This window comes from Mytilus galloprovincialis, chromosome 1 (genome assembly GCF_965363235.1).
Source record: "Mytilus galloprovincialis chromosome 1, xbMytGall1.hap1.1, whole genome shotgun sequence".
NCBI classification, from domain to species: Eukaryota; Metazoa; Mollusca; class Bivalvia; order Mytilida; family Mytilidae; genus Mytilus; species Mytilus galloprovincialis.
The window spans coordinates 92,630,167-92,648,611 of record NC_134838.1 but is presented as its reverse complement, the minus strand read 5'-3'; the positions used below and the strand labels follow the sequence as shown (position 1 = coordinate 92,648,611).

Genomic DNA, 18,445 nt, shown 5'->3' with positions numbered 1-18,445 from the left:
ACACATCATGAAATAAACAATGCCCTCCATCAGAAATGGTTGCTGCTTCCTTAGCAACAAGTTAGTCGATTTATGGCAGGAATCAGAAGACGTTTAGATACGGTTATCCGTTTGAATGGAGGCTGCGCACAAAGTACTAATTCTTTGGCGTAAAACGATCAACCATGATGTGAACAGTCATCTGAAGATTAATTTTGAAATGTCTGACATTGTGAAGTTCGACTACAGTAAAAGTTGTAAAATGCAATTTTTTGTACAAAAAACACTTCATTTTGTTATTAAAATTGTGGTTATATAAATCATTTTTTTTTCAAACATTTTTTGTTCGTTTTAATGCCAATGTTATCATAAACTATGTTTCAATAATATTATATACATATTTTATTATATTTCATCCAAAAAAAGAGGCTGATTTTTCAAGTTTTAAAAAATCAAGGTGTTGCAATACTTTTTTCCATGTGTATATATTGTACAGGAAAATAAATCAGTCATGCAATAGCAAATGATCATATACAATTTTTCCCTTTTCCCTGTTATCATGTTTATATTTTTAAGAAGGGGGAGTTAAGTTCAAATCAAATCTTGTTGTTTTATGCCCCACCTACGATAGTAGAAGGGCATTATGTTTTCTGGTCTGTGGCTCCGTTCGTCTGTCCGTCCGTCGGAGGTTCTGTTCGTCCGTCCAGGTTAAAGTTTTTGGTCAAGGTAGTTTTTGATGAAGCTGAAGTCCAATCAACTTGAAACTTAGTACGCTTGTTGCTAATTATGAGATGATCTTTCTAATTTTTAAGCCAAATTAGACTTTTGACCCCAATTTCACGGTCCACTGAACATAGAAAATGAAAGTGGGAGTTTCAGGTTAAAGTTTTTGGTCAAGGTAGTTTTTGATGAAGCTGAAGTCCAATCAACTTGAAACTTAGTAGACTTGTTGCTTATGATATGATCTTTCTAATTTTAATGCCAAATTAGATAATTATCCAATTTCACGGTCCATTGAACATGGAAAAGGATAGTGCGAGTGGGGCATCCGTGTACTTTGGACACATTCTTGTTTTGTATATAATATATATATATATATATATCTATGGTACTGAGGATTCATTACTGTTTATAATATATTAATTTTTTGTGCATTTAATTGGGGGAAATGTGAATTTTTACCAGGAGGAATAAGAAGAAATGGTATGAGTGTTATAAATGAGACAACTTTCCGACTTTGGACAGACACATAAAGAATTTGATGGAGTTGATGATGGAAGTTTTTAATGGCCTTGACTGGCTATCAAGCCTTCACACGGTTGACAGTCAGAGTTTACATATTTATAAGCTTTTAAATGTATTGAAAATTTAAAAAACATGAAAAAGGAACAGGATTAATACCATTACCAAAGACCCATTTATAAGTTTTGTAGTAACAGTTTTGTGAAATATATTTCTAAAATAAGTATAATAAAGTATTTATAATGCTACAAGGAATAAGTTTTAAATAACTTTGCTGACTGTTTTCAGTTTGTTCCCTGGAAGAAGAAGTATCACAAACTAAAGAGGATGCTGATAAACCCAGTGATATTTCTGAATGAGATGGGTAGCCCTGCTGATTACCTTGTCAAGCTTATCAGGTGAGGATGTTGATAAACCCAGTGATATTTCTGAATGAGATGGGTAGCCCTGCTGATTACCTTGTCAAGCTTATCAGGTGATGATGTTGATAAACCGAGTGATATTTCTGAATGAGATGGGTAGCCCTGCTGATTACCTTGTCAAGCTTATCAGGTGAGGATGTTGATAAACCCAGTGATATTTCTGAATGAGATGGGTAGCCCTGCTGATTACCTTGTCAAGCTTATCAGGTGAGGATGTTGATAAACCCAGTGATATTTCTGAATAAGATGGGTAGCCCTGCTGATTACCTTGTCAAGCTTATCAGGTGAGGATGTTGATAAACCCAGTGATATTTCTGAATGAGATGGGTAGCCCTGCTGATTACCTTGTCAAGCTTATCAGGTGAGGATGTTGATAAACCCAGTGATATTTCTGAATGAGATGGGTAGCCCTGCTGATTACCTTGTCAAGCTTATCAGGTGAGGATGTTGATAAACCCAGTGATATTTCTGAATGAGATGGGTAGCTCTGATGATTACCTTGTCAAGCTTATCAGGTGAGGATGTTGATAAACCCAGTGATATTTCTAAATAAGATGGGTAGCCCTGCTGATTACCTTGTCAAGCTTATCAGGTGAGGATGTTGATAAACCCAGTGATATTTCTGAATGAGATGGGTAGCCTTGCTGATTACCTTGTCAAGCTTATCAGATGAGATTCTCTTTGTGTTGAAACAAAGTCTGGTTTTTTAAATATTCATTTATATGTTCATGACATACATGACATATATGTTAAGAAACTAAAACTGTCTTCATTTTAAAAAAAAATAAAATTGAGAATGGAAATGGGGAATATGTCAAAGAGACAACAACCCGACCATAGAGCAGACAACAGCAGATACATACAAAAATAGTAGGTTATTAATTTGGTTGCATTCTTGAAGACTTTTAGACATACATGTATACATATGACTGAAATTAGGAGCATACTTGTACATTTCTCTGTTACAGGTTCTGCAAGCTCTTTAGCATTTTTGTCCAAAATTATGTCCCTTCCTAAAACATCAGTTAATCTGACCCAGTTTTAAGATGAAATCAATATTCAGAGATAATTCTTATGGATGTTTACAGTGAGAAAGATATAATAACAAGAACAGTATCAAAATGACAGGAAAGAAGGCAATAATGCATTCTGCAATATCACAGATCTTTACTGTTGGATATATTACAGAATTGAGTATTCAGATTATTTTAATGCTCCATTCTGTGCGTCCGTTCATTTGTCTATTTGTCTGTTCGTTCATCTATTTGTATGTCTGTTCATTCATCCGTTCCTCCATCTGTCCCTGTTTGATTAAAGTTTTTTGTCAAGGTAGTTTCTGATGAAGTTAAAGTCCAATCAAGTTGAAACTATGAAATGATATCTTTCTAATTTTAATGCCAAATTAGAAATGTGATCACAATTTCACAGTCCACTTAACAATTGTGTGAGTGGGGCATCCATGTACTATGGACGTATTCATGTTTAGATGTACCTTTTGTGTTTTGTAGATATATGAAGGAATTTAAGCCAATAACAGCAGGAAATATGATTCAGTGTTTAGAGAGGCACAAGAAATATAACTGGGCAAAAGCACTGATGCAAGAAAGAGTCACTGACTGTTTATTGAATGAGGTATGTGCATTTTTTAACACGATAAATTTTAATGTAATGAAATGTAGATTGGTATTCCCTTTCACAGGAATTCATCAAAATTTTCATATAATCTGGACTAACTTAAAGGTTGCTTATCATGCTTATAGTAAAACTTTATCAGGCAATAATATCCATTTTGCAATGAAAGCAATCTGTGTCACTAGTACTTTTATTCTCAATAATTTAAAAATTTATCTTATAAGTCAACCATGATAACACATTTGTATGTCAATTCTTAATCAATATCAGTGTCACATTAAACTAACATAAATTAAAGACACATACAAGAATATAGTAATACATGTACTAATTAAAGTACTATTTTTGTTTACAGGAGCCCAACCCTTGGTGCTATATCACTGTCCTTGTCAATATATCACAGACTGTGTATGACATCCAGGAAATAATCCAGTGTTTACTGGTACCTACCTCTCAGTGTAACTCATGTACTTATTAAAGTACTAATTCTTTTTTTCAGGAGCCCAACCCTTGGTGCTGTATCACTGTCCTAGTAATTATATCACAGACTGTGTATGACATCCAGGAAGTAATTCAGTGTTTACTGGTACCTACCTCTCAGTGTACCTCATGTACTTATTAAAGTACTAATTCTTTTTTTCAGGAGCCCAACCCTTGGTGCTGTATCACTGTCCTAGTCATTATATCACAGACTGTGTATGACATCCAGGAGATAATCCAGTCTCTACTGGTACCTACCTCACAGTGTACCTCTATAGAGCTATTAGAATGTCTCTACTGTATTGCTACATTCCTGTATGCCTTCAAGACAGTGAAAAGTGATGAAGTGTGGAATGGGTTGGTTTTTAAATTTCTTTCATTCAATTATTGTAACACTTTTTTTCTTTAAATTTTTGAAACAGTCATTTCCATTTCAACTTGAAAATTCATATTTGATTGTCATGAATGTAAGACTTTATTTTTTCACAGATTTTGTTTGGTTAAAATGCATTATGAATTAAAATGTTTAAGAAAATGCATTTTCCTTTAAAATTGTATGAAGGCATTTTTAAAACAATGGGATCAAGTTTCCAGGAAAGTTAAATTTTCCCCCACTATTAAATTAAACATGTACCACTATTACACAAGTCCTACTAGTCCTAGTAATTTATCATTTAAAATAAATTTTTGCATAGGAGAAACAAGATAAATACCTTGTTATTTAATTTAGATAAACCGGTAATAGATAACATACTTATTTTCCAGGCTTCATTATAGATTATTTTATGCCTTGTACTTGTATGAAAATTCACAGCCAGTCAGGCAGGGTGAATTGAACATTGAAAATTCATCTCCAGTAAGCATGGGAGAATTTGAAACTACAAACAACAATAAAGCTGTAGAAGAAACATTTGCAAGAAACAGGTACTATATGTTTAAATCATATTCTAGTAACTAATTAAAAGATAAACATGTGGACTGAGAATACAGCGATTCAGCTAGACACTGATGAGTGGAGATATGCCTTGATTTCTCTCTAAATATCATGAAATTTTTAACCAGGTTTTCCAAAGGAAAAATATAGTTATTAATATGATGAATTATGGCATGGCAGGCTGGAATTACATGCAATAACTTACGAACCTATCAACAATGTTGTTACTGGATTTCAATATTGCTTTTCACTTTTATCACTCAGGCGAAATTGTCCTTGATAGATTGTAAAATGGCACACTTGATGTAATTTCCATGCAATAGAAATGCCTGTTATGGTTTTAGAAAGATTGGAAAATGGCACTTTCTGTTGTTTCCATGTAATATCTTCTGAACGTTCAAAGATTCTCAAATGAATAACTCTTAAGCAGATAAATTAATGATTTTGAAATAGCAAATTCCAATGACCACCAATTTGTCTTTACACATATAATTATCTTAGGGCCACAACAATTTGATTTACAGTTCTTTGGACAAAATCTCCAAAAAATATGGGGCGAGTGAGCGAAATTTTTTTGATTGTAAAAAATTCTTGAAAATGAGGTTTGTTGAGGCGGGTGCTCTACAAGTGGAGCGAGCAGTTTATTTTTTTTTTAAATTTTGCAATTTAGAAATTTATGTACATGTTAAAACTGGGTAACTTCAAAGACAAATGAGGAGAAACATGCTCTTATGCATATCAATTGATTTATTTGTGTCTGTAGTACAGTCTTTACCATACCCAACTTTCTGGTTCGCTTTTAAATTTGGTTTAGTATTATAATTTATTGTTTATTGGCTGCTTGGCATCTAGTTGGAACTATTTATTCCCAAAAGGATCAACATAATGAGTGAGGTGAATATTTCAACAACATCTTGAGTAAAATAGTTATATTGCTATGTATGTTGATCTCAGTGTAATGAAACATTCCCTTAAAACACATTATGTCCTTATTAGGCTTAAACCACATTCACATTCACATTATTCTAATTTGGCAAAATACATTTTCCTTTTGCCCCTGAAACCTAAATGTATCTCAAACTTGAAGTGATTGCACCAATAATACATGCGTTATTATTATTAGCAGGCCACCACCACTTTGGTCTCGAATATTGGAACTCTTAAATTGTCCATTACAAAAGAGTTCTGAGTGCATGTCAATAGACTAACAAGGGGATATGGGTTTACATCAATTTGAAAATAAGATTAATATGTCATTTTTTTTTTAAATCATGTGAATTTAATATCAATTTCATCCAAGACAGATAGCTCTATCTAGGTCTATTGTAGTTCGAGATTACTCTGACAAACAATGGCTGTTTTGCCTCACAAGCTGGGGCCGTTTGACAACACCATATCTTGTCTGACTAAACAGCCGTTGTACGTCATACTAATCTCGGACTATGTCTGTTGAAACGAATGATCGGGAATGACAATGGTTCTAACGAGTACTGTTGTGATCTGTGATCGTGATGGTCTAACGAAAGATTTTTTATTTTGTCTTCTAGAACAAGACTTCATAGATAAAACGAAATCCATTTCAAATAACTGTGTGTTTAATAACTACTTGTCCTATCTCCTATGCAATGATCTGACACAATTTTATGTTGGCATCCCGATTTTTTACCTTTTATTAACAAATCGATTTATCACACGTGCGTTTGAATCGATTGGAGCAATATATGCACAAGAAAAACGTCTACAAGAGAAAAAAAATGTAAAGGATAAACTAATTTTGGAGCGGCATGCGGCCCAAATATTTGCGGAAGAGGTAATTTTTTTGTTTTTTTAAAGTCAATTTCTCCAATACAGGAGCGGGAAAATCCAAAGAACTATTAATCAAATTGGTGTGGCCTAATGTGTACATGCTATTCTTCTAATCACCTTTTTACTTAATTTAGCATTCCAGACAAAAGTAAACAAATGACACATGAACAAACCAGAATTGTTAACTATGATGTACAACCAGGTGACATCATCAAGATTGTAGCTTTTGCAGGTAATAATGATATGCAAAAATAAAATGCAATCAAGTGAAAATTAAATTTGTCTTACTGGTACTTTAAAAGTTGATTTTGATTCAATGGAAATTGATGTACATATGAATGAAAAGAATTATGCTATCTATTTGAACAATAACATAACATCAGTTATTTGATTTAACACATGTGTAGTAAAGTGCAATTTAGGTACAGTTTTTTGATTTGTTGGTCTACAAGTTTTTTATATGAAAAAGTGGGGACATTTGGAGAGAAAAAAAATCTTTCAAGACATAAAATATGTAAATAAAATATATAAATTTCACCTTACCAACAATATGTTTGTATTTTATTTTGTCATATAAATTGTAGTTCCAAATATTCTTGTTCAGCTATTTTAAACATAAAATTCATGCCATTGTCATACAATTTCCAAAAAGGGGGATATATTTTTTATTCCGACCGACATACCCAACTTTTTCATGTATAAAATCTGTAAACCAACAAATTAAAAAACCCTGGCCTTACAGATTGTTTGGAGGCCAGTTCAACCAACCTGTTTTCAATGATTCAGTATGCATTCAAAATTTGATTTGTGGAACTATATAGTAAATAAGGTAAGATCTGCTGAAATTAGAATGTCTGTCTGTTTCTTAAACAAACCTAGGTGAAAAAACTGTGTACCCTCACATTAAATTTGTGTATGTTAAATCTGGTGGTTTTGACAGCTATATGCATAGAAGTTTTTACCTTTGTTAAGTGTTTTAAGATTTTAAGACTTCATGCTATTACATATAAACTATGATTGGTCTCACAGGTACTGGTAAAACTTCAACACTAGTCACATATACCAAGATGAGACCAAATATGAGATTTCTGATGGTCGTCTATAATAAGTAAGTCACTAATTGGTTAAGTACTAGTCTTAAACAAAGCAGAGAGGTAAAAAAAAATGAAAATGTGATGGGATAGATTTTTATTTAATAAGTATAAGAAGATAAATAAAGAGCTGCTGAACCAACGCCTCTAAAGTTTTGTGCTGGTAGAGTTCCCTTAAGTGGATACCAGATGGTATGCAGGGTTGTCAGATAAAAAAATTTGTAAGGGTTCCGCGGAACCCAGTGTCTCGCCTATTTTTGCTGTAAATCACAGGCTCAACAACAATGAGGAAAAAAATCAATAAAAATATTCCTCTTGTTACTATTTTATGATTGTAAGAAAATCTAAGTCCATTTGAAAGTAAATTACAGAAAAAAACAGAGTAATCTTTTTACAAACTTTACTTCTGGATACAATCTTATGATCATAAATAAGGTTATTTCCAAGTTTGGTACAAACCCAGGATAGTTTAAGAAAGTTATTTAAATTTTAAAAACTTTAACCACAGAGTGAATGTAATGGTTCCCTGCAGAAAAAACTAAGTCCATTTATAAGTAAAATACGGAAAAAATTGAATTTTATTTTTACAAAATTTTCTTCTGGATACTATCTTATGATCATAAACAAGCTTCTGTCCAAGTTTGGTACAAACCCAGGATAGTTAAAGAAAGTTATTAAAATTCTAAAAACTTTAACCACAGAGTGAATGTAATGTTTCCCCGCAGAAAAAACTAAGTCCATTTATAAGTAAAATACGGAAAAAATGGAATTTTATTTTTACAAAATTTACTTCTGGATATTATCTTATGATCATAAACAAGCTTCTGTCCAAGTTTGGTACAAACCCAGGATAGTTTGAGAAAGTTATTAAAATTCTAAAAACTTTAACCACAGAGTGAATGTTTTGTTTCCCCGCAGAAAAAACTAAGTCCATTTATAGTAAAATACGGAAAAAATGGAATTTTATTTTTACAAAATTTACTTCTGGATACTATCTTATGATCATAAACAAGCTTCTGTCAAAGTTTGGTAGAAATCCAGTATAGTTTAAGAAAGTTATTAAAATTTCAAAAACTTTAACCACAGAGTGAATATTTGTTGACGCCGCCGACGACGCCGACGACGACGGAATGTAGGATCGCTTAGTCTCGCTTTTTCGACTAAAGTCGAAGGCTCGACAAAAAATCAAATACGGCTACATTGAAGAAGGGTACAAAATATTAGGATATAAACAAAATATGTAGAACTGATGATAAGGACATAACTCTATTGTGTTTAAAGCTTGGCCTGGAGTTAGTAAAACTATTTGTAACAGTAAAAAAGGAAGAATGTAGGCCAAGCTTTACATAAAATACAGCTATCTTAATTATTATGCTCAATAAACAATACATAACTTCAGTGGAAAATCTCTTCAGTAAAAAGTCCATGAAATGTTATTAACTTTGACAAAATTTGAAAATGAGAACAATTAATTCAGGATAGGTAAAAAGCCTTAAAAACAATTGATAATTAATAAGTTGGACATGGTTTAATAAGTTGTCACATCTAAACAGATTTGATTTGTCTCATTCTGTATTTGTTAGACAAAATTAGATCAGAGTTGTTATTAAATAGATTTATATGAGTTTATAATTTATGATTGCATAGTTTAGGTCTGGATAGTTGAGAATACCATGAGTTTTATTACCTTTAATAAGTTTTTAGACACTGGACAAAGATACATACCCAGGGGCGTAGCTAGAAAGAAACGATGTTGAAGCAACTACCGCCGAGCGGAGCGAGGCAAAAAAAATTTGGGACCCTATTATGCAGAAATGTTTTTTTTTCGGTTTTCGGTCATAGGACGGTTAAAAGAGGAGCTATATGTAGATAAAAATTTATGAATGTAAAACTATTAATAAATCTTCTGAATATAGTAATACATAAACAACAAATATTTGTTATACAGAATTTACTCAAAATTGTCCAAAATCTGCTCTTCGGGTCTGGGCAGAAACAAACTTCTCTATTACTTTGTCAACATTCACACTGAAATCCCGATGAACATGCAGTAATCATGGTAATGCTATGTAACTTTCTTTGTTCATTGTTGATCGTACATTTGTTTTCAATTATATACGTAGTACCGTGACTGATAGATCTCAGGGCCATCATGGCATGGTAGCACTCACGAGATGTTATAAACCTGCGTACGTGTTCGGCATCGAGCGACCTCCCAATTGAATTCGTCAAAATTACATGCTAGGTCAGTTTCGTATGTTTCAGACGATATTGAGATTTGTTCGTTTGTGATATTTCCTACAACACGATGAAGCCGTGAGATACAGCACAAAGAAGCGATTTTCTGATAACTTGACGCGACTCCACTCTCCAGTTGCCTTATCATATGGTCTATGAACACAAAAAAATAATGAGGCTTTCCAATACTGTTTTGGCGTGGTTGCAGGGTGATTGGCTCCGGTAGTCTGTCACTGAACCACATAGCCTCGGCATATTTTCAACGATATCGAAGGGATCTGATAATTCTAATGCAGATTGGTACATCTCATTCCAAACTGATGTACTTTACACTGTAAAATGTGCCCCAAAACTACATATCTTAGAACAGACTGAGTATGACAAATTCAAAAGTAAAAATCTTGTAAAAGATACAAGTAACCTTCCGATTTTGTCATAATCTCCCAAAAAAAAAATTATTTTGAAACCAAATGTCGTTATCTAATGATATTTCATCACTTAAAAAAAGTGACAACATAGGTGTTTCCTTTAACATTCAATTTACAAATTTTTATTTCGCCATTTCTTTTTTTGCATGCCGAATCAATGTGCACGTGACGCAACTTCGGAGCTACGATCTTTTTCTGAATGAACAGCTTCATCAACACTTGTAACTAGGTTGTCAAACTAATATCCGGGATAGACGGAAAAGACACCAACAGTCTCCGATTCCGATTGACCAACTCATCCCTCTCTCTTCTGCTTTTTTTTTTTTTTTTTGTGAAAACGACGTGGATGCACGTGCTGTCGTGCCTCCGGGTAGCTACGCCCCTGATACCATGTTAGCATTGCAAGCTTTGGAAGTGTCTAGTTAACCATTTGAGCATGAAGAACTTCAAGAAGGCTCTATAATCAATGATGTCTAATGATTTATAATTTTACAGGTCTGTAAGTGAGTATGCCAAGACACAGTTTCCTATCAATGTGGAGTGTAGAACAGGTCATTCATTGGCTTATGGTGTTAGTGGCATAAGGTACAATTAAGAATAGGGTTTAAAGTACTAAAATTGTATTCTTTTATTTCACTCCTGTGCCGCTTTGCTGGGGACATGGAAATAATGGCTGTCTGTCTGTCTGTCTGTCTGGTCTTGTTAACACTCTCATGAGTACAATTCTTGCCAGATTTTTATAAAACTTGTACTATTAATTAATATCAGCATTATCTCTGAATTGGCAGACAATCAACTTTTTTTTAAGAGTTTTTTCTCTTAGAAATAATAAATTTATGGACAATGGCCTAGTTCTTATCATTTGGCGTCCGTCGTCGTCGGTGTCCCTCGTCGTTAACTTTTACAAAAATCTTCTCTGAAACTAGTGGGCCAAATTTAACCAAACTTGGGGTATCTAGTTTTAAAAATGTGTCCGGTGACCCAGCCTACCAACCAAGATGGCCACCATGGCTAAAAATAGAACATAGGGGTAAAATGTAGATTTTGGCTATTAACTCTGAAACCAAAGCATGTAGAGCAAATTTGAAAAGTTGATAAATTGTTTATCAAGTTAATATATATCTGCCCTGAAATTTTATAGATGATTGGACAACTGGTTTTTGGGTTGCTGCCCTCAATTGGTAATTTTCAAAGAAATTTTGCCATTTTTGGTTATTATCTTGAATACTATTATAGATAGAAATAAACTGTAAATAGCAATAATGTTCAGCAAAGTAAGATCTACAAATTAAGTCAACATGACCAAAATGGTCATTTGACCCCTTAAGGAGTTATTGCCCTTTATAGTAAATTTTTAACAATTTTCATTGATTTAGTAAATTATTGTTAATTTTGAACAATTTTCATTTATTTAGTAAATTATTGTAAATTTTAACAATTTTCATTTATTTAGTAAATTATTGTAAATTTTTAACAATTTTCATTTATTTAGTAAATTATTGAAAATTTTAACAATTTTCATTTATTTAGTAAATTATTGTAAATTTTAGCAATTTTCATTTATTTAGTAAATTATTGTAAATTTTAACAATTTTCATTTATTTAGTAAATTATTGTAAATTTTTAACAATTTTCATTTATTTAGTAAATTATTGTAAATTTTAGCAATTTTCATTTATTTAGTAAATTATTGGTAAATTTTTAACAATTTTCATTTATTTAGTAAATTATTGTAAATTTTTACAAAATATTTTCCTCTGTAACAAAAGGGCCAAGTTTATTATAGATAGAGAAAATTGTAAGTAGCAAGAATGTTCAGTAAAGTAAGATCTACCAACACATCACCATCACCAAAACACCATTTTGTCATGAATCCATCTGTGTCCTTTTTTTAATATGCACATAGACCAAGGTGAGCGACACTTAAATCAGTGTATACAAAATGGATTTTTTTTTTACTAGGATATAAATTTTAAATACAGGTTAAAATGCAGATACGTGTAAAATATACTTCATACTTCTTTCATTTTTACAATGGCATAATAACTACTATCTCTAAATATAGGCCTGCTTAGTTTTATTACAGCTTTTGCTGTAGGGGCTGTGCCTCTACATAGAAGTAAAAGTCTTTATACTATTTGCAGTCGAAAGTTGTGTATGAGGATAATAGGATGTTTCACCAAAAAATACCATTGTTTGATAAAGTGTCTTGCTATAAGTAATTAAACTTATAAGCTATTTATTTTCCAGATATAAAAATGCTGGAAAATTGTATGACCTTAAAGTACATGCTGTTACCCAGGCTCTTCCAAAAAGAAGGGGATATAACCTATATACTAGAGCTAAGTTTGTCATGGATACTGTGAAAACATTTATAGCATCAGCTGATCCTTGTATTACAACAGCACATGTACCAAATGAAAGGATGGGTGACAATGGTCAGCTGACATATTTAGATTCAGACAAAAAAGAGGTAACTATAAAAGTACATGCTTAGTTCATTGTTTAATAGATATTAGTTTGAATCCCCTGTCACAACATGTTTGGTAGGACATATAATAAGTTGGCATACATCCTGGCTTGTTATGACTCTGAATTTTTAACTCACATGGCCTACAATATGAAAAAAGAAGATGTAGTATGATTTCCAACGAGACAACTCCACAAGAGACCAAAATATCAAGGCTCTTTGCACCCATTGTCACAAAATTTAATAAAGAATTCTTCTCCTGATAATACTGGTTCAAATATTATGGGGACAAAGTCCCCAATAACAGTAGAAAATTCAATAAAATTTTTTTTTAAAAAAATCAGGAAAATTTACTGATATTTTCATTGTACTAATGAACTCAAAATCGGGGAAAAAAATTTTGTCGCGTTTTTGAATATCCGGATCTGCACTGAAATCTACAATGTACTTCCTTTTTCCAGTCTCGTTTGTATGAAACTTTGAGTAAAATATATATTTATCAGTCTAGTATAAAATAGGAAGGGACGCAATACCAATTTCATTTTTAACCGGATTTTTGTGACAAAAATGTCGGTTATTGATTTGGGGATGTACGGCGGGCGGGCGGGCGGGCGGGCGGGCGGGCAGGCGGGCGGCAATCAAATGTTGTCCGTGCATTAACTCATGAACCGTTCAACCAAAGCTTTTAAAATTTTAATATGTTATTACTGACAACTATACGAAGGTCAAGTTAAATAATGGCGATTTTTACTTTTACCGTTCAGGAGTTATGGTTCTTGAAAGGCGGCAATCAAATGTTGTCCGTGCATTAACTCATGAACCTTTCAACCAAAGCTTTTAAAATTTTAATATGTTATTACTGACAACTATACGAAGGTCAAGTTCAATAATGGCGATTTTGACTTTTACCGTTCAGGAGTTATGGTTCTTGAAAGGCGGCAATCAAATGTTGTCCGTGCATTAACTCATGAACCTTTCAACCAAAGCTTTTAAAATTTTAATATGTTATTACTGACAACTATACGAAGGTCAAGTTCAATAATGGCGATTTTGACTTTTACCGTTCAGGAGTTATGGTTCTTGAAAGATTGAAAAATGGAGTTTTCAGTCGTGTCCGTGCATTTACTCATGAACTGTTCTACCAAAGCTTCCCAAATTTTGATATGTTGTTACTGATGACAGAATGGAGGTCAAGTTCAATAATGACGATTTTGACTTTAACCGTTCAGGAGTTATGGTTCTTGAAAGATTGAAAAATGGTGTTTCCCGTCGTGTCCGTGCATTTTCTCATGAACCATTCAACCAAAGCTTTTGAAATTTTAATATGTTGTTACTGATGACAAAATAGAGGTCAAGTTCCATAATGACGATTTTGACTTTTACTGTTCAGGAGTTATGGTTCTTGAAAGATCGTAAAATGGCGTTTCCATTCACGTTGTTGCATTTACTCATGAACCATTCAATCTAAGCTTTTCAAATATTATTATTTCAAAATGTTGATACTGATGACAAAATGGAGGTCAAATTTGATATTGATGATTTTCACTTTCACCATTCATAAGTAATGGTTCTTGTGATATTGCCAGGACACAAATAAATGTAAATAAATCCGGTTTGCTGTCGTTGTGACAGCCTCTTGTTAATAATTCCTTGATATAAAAAAACGTTACCTGATGATAGCGTTTCTTTGTTTACATTGCATATGACGTCATAACTTAAATAACGTCACAACTAAAATCCCTTACAACAGAACCAAAATCGGAAACGTTACGGTAATTCCGTTTCTTTTTTTTTTAACAAATATTTAAGTTACAAAAAAATAATTCATACAGACTTCATCCCCATTTGCAGGAAATGCCTGCCTCGTATTACCAAGTTTACCTAAATGTTCACTAGGATAAATAATTTGAAAATTGTATCAAGAGATTTAATTTGTCTACAAACATTGCGTCTGTTGCTGGAATAGAACAAAAGGGTTAAATGCATTTTGCATTTGCGTAAAAATTTGAAGCAGTAAGAGCAAATCTGTCAGTGTCAAATTGGTTAGGAGGTAAAAAGGTCTTTTCCTGCTACATTTTCAAAAAAAAAACAGACAAACAATTTTGGAATTATACCCCAGAAATGTTATTTTTAATAAATTTCAAAATATTTTGTTTATATCTGAAAAATTAAAGTTGTTGTGGCAAATCTGACAGCAGCTAATTATACCCCCGCTTTAAAAAAGGGGGGGTATACTGTTTTACCTCTGTCTGTCAGTCTGTCCGTCAGTCCGTCCGTCCGTCCATCACAAAACTTTCGTCACATTTTTCTCAGGAACTACACATCCACCCTTTCTGTAATTTGGTATCAACATTTATATATGTTAGCCATACCATGTGATGCGTTTTCAGATTCATCACTTGACAACTTCCTGTTTACCGAACACTTGTATGATTTTACACATGATAGCCAAATTGAAAATTTTCGTCACATTTTTCTCAGGAACTACAATACAAGGATTTCTGAAATTTGGTTTCAGGATTTATATAAGTCAGCTTTACCGTGTGATGCGTTTTCAGATTCATCACTCGACAACTTCCTGTTTACCGAACACTTGTATGATTTTACACATGATAGCCAAGTTGAAAATTTTCGTCACATTTTTCTCAGGAACTACAATACAAGGATTTCTGAAATTTGGTTTCAGGATTTATATAAGTCAGCTTTACTGTGTGATGCGTTTTCAGATTCATCACTCGACAACTTCCTGTTTACCGAACACTTGCATATTTTTACACTATTAATATTATCCACTTGCGGCGGGGGTATCATCAGTGAGCAGTAGCTCGCAGTTTCACTTGTTTGATCAGCCGGTCAACGTCTATTTTCTGTGAAATTTTCAGAAAAAGGATAGTACTACATATTTTTGAGTTATTGCCCCTGAAATATTATATTTTTGCAAATTTCACAGACTTATTATTATTTTCAATGGTAATGACCAGAATAATAAGATCTACACTAAGCTATAAAAGTTCTTGCATGTCATCATCTATTTCAAGTCAGAAGAGAAAACAAATGGTATGATTTATTAAAACAAGAAAACAAATATGGCAAACAACACTCAAAGTCTGTGTTATGTATTTCAGATCTATGCCAAAGATGCTCAGTTGCTTTGGACCAAGATGATGAATTTAAATGATAAAAGTGTTACAATGTCACATGATGGCTACCTAAAGGTGTATCAGTTGTCCAAGCCAACATTATGGGGCTATGACTGTATCTTGATTGATGAGGCACAAGACATGTCTCCAGGTAAAACTTGTAATAGATCGTACTGCTTATAACAAAATATTATGATTTTAATAAAATAATCTTATTTAAAGGTATTGCACAATATCATAGGTATTTTACTAAAGCAAGAAATATCCAATTTGCACAGTATTGCGCAATAGCAAGAAACCTTCAAGTGAAATTAATACAAATATTTCAAACCATTTTAAATTTTCAAGATCTTTTACCACGTTTATGTTGTGTCAGAAACCTATATTATGTCAAAAATTTGATCACAATCCAAATTCACACAGTATCAAGCTTAAATATTGTGACCAAACTTGCACTAACTGTTCATGGTTCAACCTCTACAGTTGTATCAGGCTGTGCTCTGCGAAGCATATTATTTAATAAGTTTTGAGTTCAGAAAATTTCAAGTAGGAATTAGTAGAGTAGCATTCAAAACAATTGATTACTGACAATAATTATTTTCAGAGTTTAAGAAGAGGTCAGTTATCTTCTTTATTTTTCATGTCTTCATGCTTTTATATATTAACTCTCATCATCATCTGTATTCAACCATGGGAATTCTTTTAAAAAATATTGCTTTATATTATGTAGCTGGCATAATCTTCCTTAACATGCTGTAAAGTGCTTTGTTTGCAACTGTCTATATCAGTTCAGTATAATCATGAGGATGGTATTTGACGACCTTGAGATTGCTTTTGAGGATCTTGCATGGTCAGTTTCAGTATATTGTTGGCACCTCAGAATATATAAGTTAGTTTGACACTAAATACATTATCTGCCGTGGCGCTGCTTAATTGTCTTACACAATGTAGATCTCATCTCACTGTTGTTAAGGGCATACAATACAGTTACAGGGGAGGTAATGACGTTGCTAACGTAAATTGGTTTTTTTTTTGTGATGCCAAACTATGACTTTATAGGAAAGTTTATGACTGATTTTTATGCCCCACCTACGATAGTAGAGGGGCATTATGTTTTCTGGTCTGTGCCTCCGTTTGTTCGTTCGTCTGTCCGTCTGTTCAGGTTAAAGTTTTTGGTCAAGGTAGTTTTTGTTGAAGCTGAAGTCCAATCAACTTGAAACTTAGTACATTTGTTGCTTATTATATGATCTTTCTAATTTTAAAGCCAAATTAGACTTTTGATCCCAATTTCACAGTCCACTGAACATAGAAAAAGAAAGGGGGTTTTTGGTCAAGGTAGTTTTTGATGAAATTGAAGTCCAATCAACTTGAAACTTAGTACATATGTTCTCTATAGTATAATCTTTCTAATTTTAATGCCAAATTAAATTATTACCCAATTTCAAGGTCCATGGAACATGGAAAAGGATAGTGCGAGTGGGGGCATCCGTGTACTTTGGACACATTCTTGTTATCATTCAAACTTATCTAAATTGAAAACGAGTTCATGGACTCTGTTTAAAAATGCCATTTGGTTTGATTACGTAAAAAGATTATGTGTACATATTTTCATAAAAAGTAAATAGTGCATTTTTTAAAATTTGATAAATATACAGCAAAAAACGATTTCATGAACATTTGATAAATATGAGTTATTTCTGAATAAAAAATGTATAAATTTTTAGTATACTAATAAAATAAAGAAATTACAAATTATTTAACAAAAAACAATTTGTGTTTATCTTTTAAAACAAAAAAGTTTTGTCTTTCTTTTGAAAGAGAAAATACCGCCACATATCCGAAGTTTGAGCAAATATTCAAAATTTTGACCTCATTTTACTTAAGGTGGTATGAGTGTCTTCCTCCATCTTGGATTGTTAAAATCAGAGAATCAAAGGTCCAGATTTTCCATCAAGTTAGCAAAATTTGATGCAGAAATGCAGATGTTTAATGTACATTTTCATTTAAAAGTACCAATTTATAAGAATATAACTTCTTAATATTGATATTTTTGCAAATGTTAATTATTTTTGGTTGTTTTTATTTTTTTTTGAATTGGCATTTTAAGGGGAGGTAACTCTAAAAAAGTGCATTTTCTGAAGGATTCTGTATGGAATTTTCCTATTTTGTATTTTAGCCGGAAAAAACGTACGGTGACCCTATCTTTTCTTTTGATATTCCCAAAGCAGTGTCTGAAAGCTATCTTTTCCTGAAGTATTTAACAAATCTATCATTTTGTTTAGTTTCTAATCACAAAATGGTGTTTTTTCCTGTATAATCCATACAAAATGTGTCATTTTGTCACAACCTGTAGCTTGAGAAAATGCGTGGTGACCTATCATTTTTATTATATTTTTCAACATGTATCAATAGATACAACGTTTTGGCAAAGTATGAACAAATTCTATCATTTTTATTTTAGACTCCCATACCACCTTAAGTAGCACATGAAGGTATATTTGTTATTACATATTTGATTTAATTGGGTAAAACATAGTCTAGATGAAATTTTTTATCAAAATGTAAATACGGGATCAAAACTGT

At 32.5% G+C, this 18,445-nt stretch overlaps 1 protein-coding gene across 3 annotated transcripts in view; it reads left to right on the top strand.

Annotated features, from left to right (window-relative positions):
* LOC143044941 (F-box DNA helicase 1-like) overlaps positions 1–18,445 on the top strand; it is a 37,965-nt gene that overhangs the window by 2,194 nt on the left and 17,326 nt on the right. Inside the window, exons 2-10 of one of the 3 annotated variants that reach the window (XM_076217205.1) lie at positions 1,510–1,619; positions 3,152–3,275; positions 3,919–4,112; positions 4,521–4,679; positions 6,630–6,727; positions 7,525–7,603; positions 10,748–10,837; positions 12,503–12,725; positions 15,848–16,013. In XM_076217205.1, coding sequence (XP_076073320.1) covers positions 1,510–1,619; positions 3,152–3,275; positions 3,919–4,112; positions 4,521–4,679; positions 6,630–6,727; positions 7,525–7,603; positions 10,748–10,837; positions 12,503–12,725; positions 15,848–16,013 — 1,243 coding nt within the window. Of the gene's footprint in view, positions 1–1,509; positions 1,620–1,937; positions 2,082–2,166; positions 2,236–3,151; positions 3,276–3,918; positions 4,113–4,520; positions 4,680–6,629; positions 6,728–7,524; positions 7,604–10,747; positions 10,838–12,502; positions 12,726–15,847; positions 16,014–18,445 lie in introns of those variants that run through there. The other 2 variants (XM_076217213.1, XM_076217222.1) reach the window with 2 other exon arrangements.